This window comes from Mus musculus, chromosome 2 (genome assembly GCF_000001635.26).
Source record: "Mus musculus strain C57BL/6J chromosome 2, GRCm38.p6 C57BL/6J".
NCBI lineage: Eukaryota > Metazoa > Chordata > Mammalia > Rodentia > Muridae > Mus > Mus musculus.
Genome location: NC_000068.7, coordinates 30,009,909 through 30,025,709, shown reverse-complemented (window position 1 = coordinate 30,025,709; position 15,801 = coordinate 30,009,909). Strand labels below are relative to the sequence as shown.

The following is a 15,801-nucleotide window of genomic DNA, read 5'->3' as shown; positions in this document are numbered from 1 at the left end:
CAGGCACTTGTGTCTGAGCCCTGCCAGCTCGTCATGCTGCTGCACATGTGCCCAGGACTCAAGTGTTTATTATTGTCTGACCATGGCCACAGATTTGGAAGGCCAACTGACCTGTTTTGTGAGCAGAGTTTGGACAGAAGACAGATCTCGGCCATAGTCATCTGTTTTCAAGCTGTTCTCCTTTTCACCTGCAAAACAAAGCATCTAAACTGTCCCAGCCCCTCACAGCCCTCAAAATGGCAGATGGAATAAGTTACTGACAGCTTCCTTGCACTCACCCAGCTGCCTACTTCCTGCACCCACCACCCTGCTGCAGCTGGACCCTGACTGGCCAGGACAGCTGGCAAGCAGTTCTCATGTGACCTGACCCTTTGGTGAGCCCACTAGTACTTCGGTCTTTGTTTTGCTCCTGTCAAAAGTTTGCAGGCCCTTGTTTGGTGAACCCTTATGCCAATTTGGCGTAGGCACTGCTGTGGCAATTCTGACTTCTGGATGTCTTTTAGTATTTAGCAGCTAGGCCTGTCCTGCTGCCACTCTCTGAGCCCATGTGCTATCAGTCTCTTCTCTATTGCACAAATCCAACTGTGTGCTCTCCCCTCTTCTTAGCCTATGAGAGTTAAAAGCTTTGGGTTTGCTGAACCCACTCACCAATCCAGGACTCTACCACGTCAGCCTTCCAGTTGAACTGAAGGAAGGCTGAGTTCTCATCCAGCTTTGCTTTCCTCTGAGCTGCTGCTTTCTCCAGATCAGACACCTTTCCATTCAGACCCTTCATCTTTGAAGAGATGTTCTCCTCATGGTGATTGTTCTAGGCCAGGAAAAGAAGCAGAAGTTAGTTTTGCCTCCAGCTGCAGTCACCTATCTGCAGCAGGTTCCCAGACAAACGCTCAATCTCTGTCCTGTGGGCTATCTGCGTCCTAAGGATGATACTGAAGGAAGATCTCAGCGTGACGACCTGGGACTAGCAATCCAATTCCAGGAATCAGTGCACAGAAAGCATGAGGAGGGCGCACAGTGTGAGCAGTGTGAGCACTAGTGGTTCATTATTGTCACTATTATTACTTATGTATTTTGAAGATTTATTTATTACACTGATGCTGTCTTCAGACACACCAGAAGAGGGCATAAGATCCCATTACAGATGGTTGTGAGTCACCATGTGGTTGCTGGGAATTGAACTTAGGACCTCTGGAAAAACAGCCAGTGCTCTTAACCACTGAGCCATCTTCCCAGCCCTCTTTTTTAATTTTTTTTTCAAGACAGGATTAGCCCTGGCTGTCCTAAAACTCACAGAGATTCTTCTGCCTCTGCCTCCTAAGAGCTGGGAAATACATTTAAGACATCAGAGAGAAACCCCACCGACGGTAAAGGAAGGAGAGTTTGTGCAGGGCAAAGCAGAGAGCATTACAACGTAGTCACCTCGGGTCTGAAGGAGCTTCTCGCTCTCATTGGCCACAAGTCCCGAGTCCATGCTGGACTCCGGTTTCATGCTCTCTGCGGTGATTAAGGACAGGAGAAAAGCTCTCTGTGGAGAAGCCTGGCCACCTAAGAATTTTTGTTACACAGATGCTAGGCAAAGCATCTACCAATCAGGGCACCAGCCTAGCCCCAATCTCAAGTTTCCTAGTTACTAAGATGAAGCTTTGTGTAGGGAGCACGGAGCACGCACACTTGTGTTGTCTCAGACAGGGAAGGCTTGAGGGCCTGGGGTGGCTGCTGGCAGGCTGTAGACTGACAGCACAGCCCTGGCCTAGAGCTGAAGTTGTGGAGGCCTGGACTCTCCACTGCTCTGAAAATACCTAGACTTTGCTGTTGTTGTTTTTTTTTTTACTCCCCCCCTCCCCCCGGAAAAGAGTCACCAGTAACTAAATTGGCCATAACCTACAGAGCTATGCAATTCTCCTAAGCAGACATTTAATGTTTAACTCTACACAGTTCAGAGGAGAAGTCTGCAAGGCCAGACATTAAAATCTGAATGAGTAAGGGGTGGTGGCAAGAGTAGCAGGAGTTCTGGGTCATCCTTGGCTACAGAACAAGTTGGAGGCCAGCCTGATCTACAAAAGACCCTTTTCAAGACAAAATAAAAATTTAGAATTGCTAATTCTGAGTGGAGGCTTTTCTGGGTGATTTCTAGTGTTTTTTGTTTTGTTTTGTTTTTTTTGTTTTTCGAGACAGGGTTTCTCTGTGTAGCCCTGGCTGTCCTGGCACTCACTCTGTAGACCAGGCTGGCCTCGAACTCAGAAATCCACCTGCCTCTGCCTCCTGAGTGCTGGGACTAAAGGTGTGCGCCCGGCTAGTGTTTTTTTTTGTTTTGCTTTATTTTTGAGACAAGGTTACTAGACAGCCCAGGTTAGGCTTGAACTCACTGTAGAAATATAACACCATGTTACCATGGGTGGTTTCTACTTGATTATTTTGTTTTTCTGTTATCTCTATAGTGACCTTCATCACCAAGAAATAAGGGAAAAAGGAACTGGGGGTTCCCAGAGCCCATATGGTGGCTCACAACTACTTGTAATATCAGTTCTGGGGGGGTCTCTGATGGGCTTCTGTGGGCACTGCACACATGTAGTACACACAAACTTACAATATAAAAAAAGGTAGAGATTATTTAGTAATTAAGAGCATTGGTGCCGGGCATGGTGGCGCACGCCTTTGATCCCAGCACTCGGGAGGCAGAGGCAGGCAGATTTCTGAGTATAAGGCCAGCCTGGTCTACAGAGTGATTTCCAGGACTACACAGAGGAAACCCTGTCTCAAAAAACTAAAAAAGAACATTGGCTTCTCTTCCAGAGGTCAATTCCTCAGCACCTACATGGTGGCACACAGCTCCAGTCACAGGGGATCCAGCACACTTTTCTGACATCTATGGGCAATGACTGAATGTGGTGCACAGACATCCATGAAGGGAAAACCACACACATAAAACAACAAAACATGTGAAGACATGCAAGAAGATTAGCATCTGGAAAGTCCTATTGTCACAAAAGAACCAACAAGATGTCCTTCTTCACTTAAGGACAAAAACTTTGCCGAATGAGGAGTATAGCCAATTCAAAAGCAACTCTATAGAAAACACAGGACAGGCCGGCTGACAGTCTCGGCCTGGTGTACAACATGGGTGCAGCTATCTTGGGGTGAGAACAAGGCTCTCCTGGGATCGTGGCTCACCTTCTTAATGAGGTCTTGTCCATTAGTACAGACATCATTCACCCGATCCTTGTGGACAGTGAAGTCTGTCTCAAAAGCTTCGTGTTTCTTCAGTAAGCCCTGGAGAGAAAGACGGGAGGTCAGCCACCAAGCCCACTCTGTGAAGATGCTAAGTCTTGGCTAAAGAGTGACACTCCCGCCCTCCTCCTCTACTCTATGGGAGCACCACTGGCATGGTGGTCCATGGTCATCAATCAGGGCGGGAGCGAGGGAACAGGCTGCAGAGGAAGCAGATCACATGGCACGGGACACTGCAGCTCAGGAAGTTTGAGGGTCTGCAGACCAATCTAGTCTAGGTTGGACAGAGAGCTTGAAGTGAGCACCCAAGAAAGCAACATGTTTTTAAGCATACCCCATGAGGGACCCAGTCTTCTGCCTAGCTCCCTAATGGCTGGAGAACAGTATCTACTCTCATTGTTTCTAGGGACCTCATCCATGCCCTGAGGGAGGCTGCTAACTGTATCCTGATCCATGTACTGCCCACTGTGAGAAGAGTGACTCAGGGTAATACAAACTGCTTCCAGATTTGCTAGCTGGAAATTAGAAATGCATGACCATAGTGATGTGTGACCTGTTCTATCCCCTGACTGGGCTACCTTGGGGCAGCTCTGAAAACAGTGAAATGCCTTTAATACCCTATGATTTCTGCCTCTGCCTCTCTGAACAAAGTGGGGGAAGCTGATCTAGCCTATAGAAGAATGAGAGCCTATGTGGGCTCAACAAGCTGCCCCGGTTGTCAAGTCTGACTGTGGCCAACTGAGGCTTTTCAGCTCACTTAGTTTTACCCTGGAAACAGTGGAGGTTACATGCCTACCAATACAAGTTGTCACACAGCAGCTGTTAATCAACTGGAAGTGTCTATGGGATGAGCTTAACTTTAGGGCCATGAACATAAGAAAAAGGTCATTAAGGGATATTTTGCAGTATCTCTTACCAGTAAGATCATGTCCTCAAAAAAAAAAAAAAAAACACAAACAAAACAAAACAAGGTCAATTTGGACAGATGGGCATGTAGACGGAATGCCAGAGAGGAGAGTGCACACAGAGGGAGATGGAGGTGTGGAAACAGCCTGGAGTAGAGGCTGCTCCTGGAAGGAAAAAGGACTCTCCGCTGTGGGCTGTGTTGGCAACTCGAGGGTACTGCCACTGTCTGTGCACTCGCCTAGCTTTCCTGACCTGGATAGCAGCAAGAGTGTCTCCATAGTCTTCGCTGGCCACCAGAGTCATCTTCTCATTGATCCAAGCCTCCTCCTCTTCCACGTTGGCTACAAACTGCTGATACTCCAAGGACTCCTCTAGCCGCTGGCCCCTGATTATAGAAGGGGGGAGGGGAAATTATTAGTACGTCCTTAATATCCACTAAGTGGGGCTGGAGTTATAACTTGGTAATATTGGCCATGGTCTAGTGTGTTTGAGATCTCAGGTTCAATCTCCAGCACCAAAAAAAAAAAAAAAAAAAAAAGTCTCCGTTGGATTTTATATATATATGTGTGTGTGTGTGTGTATACACACTTATTTATTTATTTAATTTATATGAGTACACTATAACTGTTTCCAGACACACCAAAAGAGGGCATCAGATCTCATTACAGGTGGTTGTGAGCCACCATGTGGTTGCTAGGAATTGAACTCAGGACCTCTGGAATAAGAGCAGTCAGTGCTCTTATCCACTGAGCCATCTCTCCAGCAGTGGATAAAATATTTTAAAATATCCATGAATATGTCTGTGTGCAAACACAGCTTAGCTTCCTAAGGGACAAAAGGCAGACAGTACTTTCAGAGAGGAAGGTCTGGAATTAACTGTTGGGTTCAGGCTCATAGGACACGACAAACTCAGAACCGACTCCAGGAGGTGGCTCTGGTGCAGGCTAATACCTGACAGCCCAGGAGGGGCCAGGCTTTCTGTCTGTCTGTCTGTCTGTCTCCAGAGCTCCCTGCCTGAGTGCTCACCGCGCAGCCGCCAGCTGCTTTAGTTCCTTCCAGTGCTCCACAAACTGTGCAAGCCGTTGCTGGATCTCCTCCTGCCCGATGGTGTTGTCATCAGACAGCTTCTTCCCAGTGTCCAGGACACCCTGACAAGTGAGAAGAGGCGTCAGTACCAGCAGCGTGCCAGGGGCCAGGTTCTAGGACTCTGTGCTCAGGTTGCCAGAAGTCAACATCACATCCACAGTTCTCTCTTCAGGCTATGAGTGGTGGCACATAGCTTTAATGCCAGCACTTAGGAGGCAGAAACAGGCAATCTCTGAGTTTGAAGTCATTCTCGTCTACAGGAGTTTTACACCAGCCAATGTTACACAATGAAACCCTGTCTAAAAACCAACACAATTGCTTCTTCATGGCTGGGGCTGAGGTAGCATGGTTACAAGGCCATAAAACATAAGCTCAGAGGACTTGGCCCACACTTGGCCCCTTTCCCATGGCCCTCTTCTCTCAGCATAAGGCAACCCCTCACCTGAATGGCGGGTTCATGTGCAGCCAGTTCAGCTTCTAGCCGCTTGTGTTTCTTCCTCAGATTCTGAACACCAGTGAGGTCTCTGCCATAGTCCTCAGAGCTCACTAACAACTTCTTCTCCCTGCAGAACAAGGGCAGTGCAGTCAGCTGACACCAGCTCATGTCAGGGGCCAGGTTAGTTTAGCAACTAATTCTTGGCATCCTCTAATTCCTACCCATTTCCTAGAACCAGAAGCCTGTTTTCCAAAGCCATGGATCTAGAACTGCCTCTGCCATGCACATTTGTCAATGAACAAGGCTCATCTGTATGGAACGGGTCTACAGACGACAGGCCCTACCCCGAGGATTAGGAGCACCACTGGAGTTATTAACTCCACTTACTTGTGGGTTATACAGAGAAAAACATAGAAAGATGTCTCCTTAACCCAGGTGTGGTGGTGCATGCCTTTAACTCCTGCACATGGAAGGCAGAGGTAGGTAGAGGTCAAGGCCAGTCTGGTTCCAGGACAGCCAGGGATACTTAGAGAGACTGCCTCAAAAAACCAAAACCAATCGATCAAACAAAAAAGATGGTCACATGTACTGTATTTTTTTAAGTTAGAAGGTGTTTTCTAAGATTCATCTATTTTGTATGTATGAATGCTTTGCGTTCATGTATGCACATACATTCTTGGTGCCCAGAGGTCAGAAGAGGGGCTGAATCTTCTGGAACTAGAGTTATGGATGGCTGTGAGCCTCCAGGTGTGTGATGAGAATCCAACCCAGAGCCATCTTTCCATCCCCAACTCATTTAATTTTTAAAAAAGGTTTTAACGGAGGAGATTTTCTTTTAAAGTGGATAGCTTAGGTCAGACATAGTAGTTCATACCTATAGTCACAGACTCATGAGGTAGAAGCAAGAGTCCTAGGGTTTCAAGGTAATATTGAGCTACACAATGAAATTGAGGCTAGCCTGGATTACATGAGATAACTCTAAAACAAACAAACCTTAAAACAAAAACAAACAAAAAAAAAGGAAGCCAATAAAAAGAAATGGCTTGTTTATATGCCATATTATTTGAAAAGAAATAAATAAAATGTCCGAATTTTTGTTTTTGTTCTTGAAGGTAAGATTTCTCTGTGTAGCTTTGGATGCCCTGGAACTTGCTCTATAGAAAAAGGTTAAATTTTAAGGGTATGGGGAGAAAAAAAAAAAAAAAAAGCCGGGAGTGGTTGTACATGCCTTTAAATGCAAGCATTTGGGAGGGAGAGGCTAGTTTACATAGTGATCCCTCAGACTACATAGAGATCCTGACTCAAAAAAAAAAAAAAATCAAAACTTTCCTCGGGATGCAAAAGGTAGGGCTTCCTGTGACATGATGGTTAAAGCACACAGGATGATCCTGTACCCTCACGTCACACTTCCCTGTGACCCCCGGCTCTCCAGGCAGCCCCATGAGAAGACAATGAGAATGTAAGTGCAGAGCCCAGCACGCACTTGATCCAGGACTCCTCGTCGTCCATGTCCCGGAAGAACTGGTGCAGGCGGTGGGACTCGCTCAGTTTCGCTCTTCGGGAGGTGGCCATGCTCTTGATCTTCTGGAAGCGTCCATTGATGGTGTCCCGCTTCTCTTTCACTTGGGAGGTGTCGAAGGCACTGCTAGTCATCAGGCTGTCAGCCTGGCTGTTCAGGTCCTTCAGACGATCCTAGGGCAAGGACACAAGAGAGGGCTTAGGAACCAGGTCCTGGAAATAGCACCCATTAATTCCTGACTGGGCCGTGCAGCCTAATAAATCAGGGTGTGCAGTATGTACCATTCTAGCTCTGTAAGAGCAAACTGCTCTCATACTGACAATAAAACTTAGTACCTGTCATCACGGACATGAGCACTGATGGGCAAGGTGTGAGATGTAGAATGTGGTGGTGCTGTGGCTACAGTAAAAATCCCATTTTTTTTTTTTAAAGATTTATTTAAAAAAAAAAAAAAAAAAAAACAACAAGATTTATTTAGCCAGGCGTGGTGGCGAACGTTCTGAGTTCAAGGCCAGCCTGGTCTACAGAGTGAGTTCCAGGACAGCCAGGGCTACACAGAGAAACCTTGTCTCAAAAAACAAACAAACAAATAAACAAACAAACGAATAATTTATTATTATACATAAGTACACTGTAGCTTACTTCAGATGCACCAGAAGAGGGCATCAGATCTCATTATGGGTGGTTGTGAGCCACCATGTGGTTACTGGGATTTGAACTCAGGACCTTCAGAAGAGCAGTCAGTGCTACTGAGCCATCTCTCCAGCCCTGTTTTTCCTTTTGAGACAGGGTTTCTCTTGCTGTTTATACTATAGAACTAATCCTTGAATATTTAGCCAGGGATGTGATATAGATGCTGGAATCTCAGCATCTGGGATGCAGAGGCAGAAAATTCTTCAAGTCTGAGGCTAGACAAAGCTACACACTGAGCGCCTGCTTCAAAATAAGGAGCTAGATGTGACTGTGTACACGTTCAATTCCAGCACTTTACTGTATGACATCTCTAGGCGCACCCCCCCCCCCCTACATTTTCACGATGGCTAGTACTTATAGATAAGATTTGTGTAAACCTAGGCTGAGAACAATCAAGAACCCAGTCTAGTCACAAATGGCAGCCTTGGACAGAGCCAGGCACCACTCTGCTTCCTTTAACTATAGCTCTCTTGAAGACCCTGGGATACTCTTGGGGTTCTTTCTAATTACCCTCCCTTCCCATCTGCCACTCCACTGACCTCGTGGGCCGAGATGTCTGCCTCTAGCAGCTGATGCTTTTTCAGCAAGTTGTTCACAGAAGCCAGGTCTTTGCCATAATCTTCCGATGCCAGGAGAGCCTCCACCTGCAGTTGGTAACACAAAAGGGAATGGTTATTACCAGATGCATGCAGTGTTCTGGAAAACTCAGGGTGGCCTGGTGCTGCTCCAGAATTTTTCAGTCATGACATAATTTTTCATTCTTCAATTTTTTTATTTTGTTTTGTTTTTTTGTTTCCGAGACAGGGTTTCTCTGTGTAGTCCTGGCTGTCCCAGAACTTGCTCTGTAAACCAGACTCTAACTCAAGAGATCCACTTGTCTTTGCCTCCCGAGTGCTGGGATTAAAGGCGTGGGTCACTACCACCTTCACTGTTTGGTCAGTTCTTTTTCTGGGGTTAAAGGTGTGCCCCAAGGAGTCCCCCTCTGTTCTGTACACTAAGCTAGGTCTAAATGGGAAGGGGTAGGGATGGAGGTATATATAGCCAAGCCTTCTCTTGAATGTCGGGGCAAAGAGCACAGCAACCTACAGCGACAAAGCTCCTAGTACCAATAACACAGATGAGCAGTGTACTAAGATGCTCACTGAGGCCTGCACTCTAGGAACCCCTTAGAGGCAGCCAGATGGGAATGCTTAAATCATGCTAAGATTCTTTGGACTCTCTCATACACAAATATTTGGGGAGAATTTTAGTGACATGGGATAACACTTCTCCATATATACTAATGAAAAATGACATTGTGAACTCAATCATATAAAATGCAAATTTAAAACAATTCAGGTGATATATACAGACTAGAGATTCTAAAGTGTTCACAGTGGTGGTCTCTAAAATCACCCACTTTAGAGCCCTGCTTGCCAGTTTCCTACATATGCCTTGTCTCTGGCTCCCTTCCTCTCTGCCCTTTTTGTTCTATTGGTGCAGTCTCCTGGAACTGCCTACCTCTCCTGCCCAATCTCTTCCTCTATGTACTTCCTTGGGAAGAAGGCTATTATCCAGCACCTTCTAAAATCAGTTTCCGCTCCCAACCTCTTTACTCACTGTTTTAGCAATTCCTAGCAGCAATCTGAACCTATCTTACCATGAGGACTTCTGTTCAAGACTCTGAAGCAGTTTCCCCCTTTTATAATTTGGGCTGGCTGACCAAACCATTCAGTACCCAAATGCCTAGAAATTCCCTGATTGTGGGGAGCAAGAACCACCTCACGTTACCTCAGAGAGCCAGAAGTCAAAGTCTTTGATTCCAGTGTTGAAGTTCTGCTGCTTATTTGCCTCTTTTAGCTTCTGGCTCTTCTCAGCTGATTTCTGCACCAGGAACTGCCACTGGTCTGCAAGGGCAGCCAGGCGGGCCTTAAGAAGAGATGGGGAGAAACTTGGGATAGGAAAATCTCTGTAGGGCCCATTCCTAAGACCCAAATCAGAGACAAGAGGATGTGGAAACAATCAGAGGAACTGTGTTTTTGAATTCCAGAGACTGTAGGTCTCAGGTAGTATCAGGTGTAGTGCAGTGGAAGGTAGAGTGCTATCATTCTTTCTGAAGTTAGTATGGCCCCTGAACCATACCTTGACAGCATCCTCACTGCCAGCACAGGCCCCACGCTCAATGAGGGAGTTGCCCATGTCGATAACTCCACGGATTCGGTCAGCATTGGCGTGCAGTTCTGCCTCAAAGGCTTGGTGCTTCTGGTGCTTGCTCTGAAAATACCAAACCACTGTTCAGAGGCAGTTTTTACCAGGTTTGTTCTTAAGACAAAAGATACGCTCAGGAGGGAGGAAGTACAGGGTGGGTAAGGAATAAGGCAAGCATTGGCGTGGACAGAAAGCCACCACAGCTTGTGTGGTGCTGGGGTCTGAGGTCCATAGATGCCCAGCAGAGGTAGGTTTAGGCCAGAAAGGGAAATGAACTAGTCAGGTGCAGTAGGGTAAAAGCCAGCTCTGAACAGCTCACTAGCAGGCTGGGAGCAAAGCCTCAAAATTTTGTGTTTTTTTTACGCTTGGTATGAGATAGAGGGGCCAATTTCAGCTCTGCATCTAACTGTGTACCAATGTCAACCCATGTCTTTAGCCTTCCTGGACAGAACCCCTGACTGGTAACATATATGGGCTGTTCTATCACCTACAGAAGGCTGCAGCGGTTCCTCTGTTGATGACAATTTGGTAGCTGTCATTATCAAAACATGAGGCTGCTAAAACCCAGTCTGAATGTTACTTTTGCCAGGTAGAGAAAGCTGGAGGCTTTCCCTAAGGATTTGTTAAGAAACAAGGCTACTGCATGAAACACTTAGGAGAGATGACTGTGAGGATACAGCAGCTGTAACATCATTTTGGGAAAATCAGAGGACAAGTGAGAAACAGTCTCAGGTATAATGTTACTGGAGAAAGAAAACTAAGAGAAATAAAACAAAACGGTTTAGTTGGCCAAGATTCTGCACTCAATGTTTCATTTGAGAGGCAGCGAATGTTTCAGGGAGGGATCCTGGCTGCGGCCCCAGCATGAGGCCTCAAGAGCTCTCACCCACACATCCTGACAGTGCCGTCTCTGGTGCCTGCTCTCATCACCGCCAGTCCAAACCCATTTATTCTCTTCTACAGCTTTATTTTCCCTTCCCAGTTCTGGGCCTTTTAAGTCACGTGGCAAAAGATGTATCTTTCTTTTTATGAGTGATGTCTGCTTAGATCTGGAAGCACATCTTGCTATTCCAGTTCTCTGGGCCAGCACCGCTGGACACGAGCCAGAGTATGCACTGGATTTACCCCAAGCTAGCCTGCCCTGCCCAGGCCACTTGACACCCCGAGCCCGGGAAAATATTCTATTTTCAAGAGTGCCCCTTGAAAGGAAATGGTCAACTACTGCCCCCCAAATCAAACACGGTTGTACAAAACTTGCCTGGATGATGAAACAGGGAGGAGGAGATAGGTACTACATGCTAATTACAACAGAGAAAGCCACACCCCACAGGGACACTTGGATGGAGTGACTGGGGATTAGACTGATGACGGATGAACAGACACCAGTGGACCAGATGTAACCACAGTAACAGTACTCTACAGAGTAGAACATAAATCCCAGAGCTCAAATATCTAGAACTCTTAAAAGTGTGAAAAACTTACCAACAGCTTGGAAAGCTACAAAAACAGATGGAAAGAAGAATTCAGTAACTGATATGAACATGTCTCAGCTACTAGAGCCTCACTCTGCCATCATACTTCCCCAGGAAGATCGGCGCATGGGAACAGCACAGGGGCAGCTCCATTAGACAGGTTATAGCTTCGACAAAGTCTAGCAAGGGAGCAGCTTTCAAATGGCTCTACTGACCCAGTGGACTTTTTCTAAGCTTTATCATGGAACACACAGTTTTATAGGTGTACTCCCTTAAAGAGTCCCATTTAACAGCTCTACTCAGTGACAAGGCACTTCAGAACAAGTGTCCTAGGAGCCCCTTACCTGGATGTTGGTGGGGTCCTTGTATGACTCATCACTGGCTGTCTGTAACTTCTCACTGATCCAGGCTTCAATCTCATCCACATCCCGGCTGAACTGCTGAAGTGTTTGAGATTCTCCAAGTTTTGACCTTTTTTCAATCATCTGGGCTTTTAGGCGGCGCCACCTGAGTGTGAAGACCAAATATGAGTGTTCTTTCCAATAAGAGAAGAAGCTGGAATAGGTATGGCTTCTCACATGTGGACATTCATCCTCTCAGAGCTGGGGACTGTCACCATCGCAGGACACCTACCGGTCAAGGACCTCATTGCGTCGGTTTGCAATGTCTCCCTTGGCATAGTGGTCAACGGCAATGAGCTGGTCGGCAAAGGCCTGCAGGGCAGCTATCTTTTCTTCCTAAAGGCAACAGGCAAAGAGGTCAGGGTGGGCTGAAGAAAGCCTGTCAGCCTGATAGTTTTCAGAGGAGATAGTTACACTTTGAGTGACGAAACTAACTGGTAGCAGGATCGGAACACATCGACACTTTAGAAGCCAGCTTGATTATCATCATTACTAGAGTAGGGTTTAATTCAAGAGGACTTAAGGTCATACTGAGGTGTGCAAGTGTAGGGACACCAGCAGATGTCTAACAAATTAGAATCATAAAATGATCACTGCCCTGTTTTCAACAAAATGGTTTTCAAGTTACAGCTATCTATTTTGTTCCTTGTTTTAGTGAATTATGTTATCAAAACATAATATTTTGCCCTAAAAATATTTTGGGGGTGGGGGCTGGAGAGATGGCTCAGTGGTTAAGAGCATTGACTGCTCTTCCAGAGGTCCTGAGTTCAATTTCTGCAACCACATGGTGGCTCACAACCATCTGTAATGGAATTCAATGCCCTCTTCTGGTGTGTCTGAAGATAGTGAAACAATGACAGTGTACTCATATATAATAAATACATCTTACAAAAAATATTTTTTTGGGGGAAGGGGAAGGGAGGCTGGGTATGGTGGCACATGCCTTTAATCCCAACAGGGGCAAGCAGATCTTTGTGTCTGTGAGTTCAAGGCCTGTTTCAAATAGCCACTTCCAGGGTAGGCAGGACTATCCAGAAAGACCCCCATTTCAAAATACAAAATAGAACAAATCTGGGGGGCTGGAATGATGTCTTAGCCATTAAGAGCACTTGCCGCTCTTGCAGAGGACCTGGGTTTTATCCCCAGCAACCATGTGGCTCCTTATAATTCTACTCTACTCCTACAGGATCACTTACTTATCTTCTGGTTTCTGAGGGAACTGCACACACATGCTATGTATACTTAGAAACCTGCACACAAATACTCATAAACAACTTAAACTTTTTCTATTCCATTATTATGTTTTGAAGGGCTGTGGTCTGAACCCAAGTTTCATGTTAGGCAAGTACTGTACCAGGGAGCTCCAGCTGTGTCATCATTCCATAATACAGAACTGATTTGAGGACCCCCCGCCCCTTTTTTCTTCTTAGACAGGGTTTCTCTGTGTAGCCCTGGCTGTCCTGGAACTTGCTCTGTTCCAGGCTGGCCTTGAACTCAGAAACCCACCTGCCTCTGCCTCCCGAGTGCTGGGATTAAAGGCGTGGGCCACCACACCCGGCTTCACCCAAGGATTTAAGCGCTCGCTGTTTGTGACCGTGTGATGACCCCAGGGTCTGCAGCACACTCAACAGTGCTCTAACCCTGGGTTGTAAACTTTCCTTTTTTGTTTCTTTGGAAACAGTTTTGTCACATAGCCCAGACTTAAACTCCATCTTTCTGCCTCAGCTTCCCATATGCTGAGATTATAGGAGTGTTACACCAAGCTGCTATTTCGAGGTTTCTTGTTATTGTTTTGAGACATGGTCTCACTATGTAGCCTTGGCTGGCCTGGAGCTGGCTATGTAGGCCAGGCTAGCCTCAACCTCCAGACATATGTCTACTCTACATGTCTCTGCTTTTTCAGTACTTGCAGGAATAAAGATGTGCTACCACATATGGCCCATTTTTAAAAATAGTTCTTCATATACACATTTTCACAACATTCATTGAAAGTATTCATTGGATGTATGACAGAATATACTTTTTCTTAAAAAAATTATTTCTCATTACAGGTATGTGTTCATGCACATGTAAACGCTGAGTGTGGGGGCCCGCAGCAGAGAGAGACATAAGCACCCCGGGAGCTAGAGTTACATGTACTTGTGAACCACTTGAGGATGCTGGGAGTTGAAATCAATTCCTCTCCAAGAGTAGTAAATCTGTGCTCTTAACCAGGAAGCCATGTAGCCAGCCCAATATAATGTTTCTGTTTTGTAACTGGTATGAAAATCTTAGTTGGTGTGAGCTTTTTTGCAGAACTGGGGATTGAACCCAGGACCCTCAAGCATAGTAGGCAGTACTCTACTGCACCTGTTTGTTTAAGGGAAAGATTCTCACTATGTACTCCTGGCTACAAATAAGATGTGACTCAGGACAAATCCAGACTAGGACCTCGAGGTCCAGGACCTACCTGGACATTGATAGCTTTGTCAAAGTCTTCATGTTTTTTGATCAGTGCCTCCACACTGTCCAGCGAGTCTCCTTTGTCTTCTGTGTTTAGGAAGGCCTCCCGGGCAGCCATCCAGTTTTCTGCTTGTTCACAGTCCCGATGGAACAGCTACAGAGTGGACAAGTAGGTGTGAAGGAGGAGTTGGCCACTTGTAAGAAAATACCTGATGAGACATAGTGTACATACCTGCAACTCCAGGCAGTGGTCCAGCATCATCCTGCGCTGGACCCAGGCCTTCTCCAGGTCTGTGCGCTCCTGGTCAAGAATATCAAGTTTCTCTTTGATCTCCGGGCTGGCATAGTGCCCGTGAGCTAACAGCTGCTGCCCAAACTGCTCAAATGCCTGGAAAGTGCCAGCCCTGGCATCAATTTCTGTCCGGTGTTCCTGCCAAGAGGAGTAAAGGGATTAGATAACTTGCTGAAGATGCCCATACTAGTGTCAAGCCCTGGTTCCCAAGACGGGGACGGGTAAGGCCACTAGGCCAGCAGGACCTACCTGGTGTCGCTCCAGCAAAGCCTCAGCTCCAGTGACGTCCTTGGCTAGTTCATCTGAAGATACCAACCCTCGTATTCCATTGATCCAAGACATGAGGTCCCTAGAAACAAGATTCACAGAGGAATACTTACTACACTATCTGGAATCAAGCAGGCCTCTGTCTAGGAACCAGTTCTATCTCTTCTGCATTAGAGGATTATTTTAGGTTAACCTAGACATAAATTGAATAGGACTGGGTTATATAGCTTATTTGTGTACCAAAAAAAGGGGGATCCTTCACCTGTCAAGTCATGAAGCCCAGTCCCAACTGTTACACCTATCCACAACACCAAGTCTGTGTAGTCCTAGCTGTCTTGGAACTTGCTATGTAGACAGGTAAGCCTGGAGCTCAGAAACAACCTGCCTCTCCCTTTGAGCACTGGGCTAAAAGTCTTGCACCCAAGGCTCAGGATCATGCAGAAAGGGGGCAAAAGTTTTCTAAATATGTCAGTAGTCTCAGCAAAGTGTCTGCTTAAACATCCTGAACAAGAACAATGCCAATGGACATGCTAATGTAGAAAAAGTAAGCAATTCTGAGATGAAGAGAGAGTTTCCCACGGGGAAAAGTACAATTGGTTATCCAATACCAAAAGGTCATCCCTGAAACATATACAAAAAAAGTAACATTGTATGACTTAGTATGTATACACACACACACACACACACTCCCCAACAACAAAAAAAGAAAGAGGCAATGATTTGAAAGAGAGTAAGAGGGAGTCCATATGAGGGTTTGCAAAAGCAGGCATGATACAATTGTAGTATTGTTTTTTCTTTTTGTTTTTGTTTTTTTGAGGCAGGGTTTTTCTGTATAGCCCTGGCTGTCCTGGAACTCACTCTGTAGACCAGGC

The 15,801-nt window shown here is 46.1% G+C and overlaps 1 protein-coding gene across 11 annotated transcripts in view; it reads right to left on the bottom strand.

Moving 5' to 3' along the window:
• Sptan1 (spectrin alpha, non-erythrocytic 1) overlaps window positions 1-15,801 on the bottom strand; it is a 65,892-nt gene that overhangs the window by 5,742 nt on the left and 44,349 nt on the right. For 7 of the 11 annotated variants that reach the window (NM_001309460.1, NM_001177667.1, NM_001177668.1 and 4 more), the window contains 16 exons: window positions 14,912-15,011; window positions 14,603-14,800; window positions 14,378-14,524; window positions 12,161-12,264; window positions 11,872-12,034; window positions 11,538-11,552; window positions 9,990-10,121; window positions 9,639-9,776; window positions 8,408-8,512; window positions 7,140-7,348; window positions 5,663-5,783; window positions 5,161-5,282; window positions 4,387-4,519; window positions 3,172-3,270; window positions 649-808; window positions 112-188 (listed from right to left, as the gene is read on the bottom strand). In NM_001309460.1, coding sequence (NP_001296389.1) covers window positions 112-188; window positions 649-808; window positions 3,172-3,270; window positions 4,387-4,519; window positions 5,161-5,282; window positions 5,663-5,783; window positions 7,140-7,348; window positions 8,408-8,512; window positions 9,639-9,776; window positions 9,990-10,121; window positions 11,538-11,552; window positions 11,872-12,034; window positions 12,161-12,264; window positions 14,378-14,524; window positions 14,603-14,800; window positions 14,912-15,011 — 2,023 coding nt within the window. The remainder of the gene's footprint in view (window positions 1-111; window positions 189-648; window positions 809-3,171; window positions 3,271-4,386; window positions 4,520-5,160; window positions 5,283-5,662; window positions 5,784-7,139; window positions 7,349-8,407; window positions 8,513-9,638; window positions 9,777-9,989; window positions 10,122-11,537; window positions 11,553-11,871; window positions 12,035-12,160; window positions 12,265-14,377; window positions 14,525-14,602; window positions 14,801-14,911; window positions 15,012-15,801) is intronic. The other 4 variants (NM_001369325.1, XM_006497810.2, XM_006497814.2 and 1 more) reach the window with 1 other exon arrangement.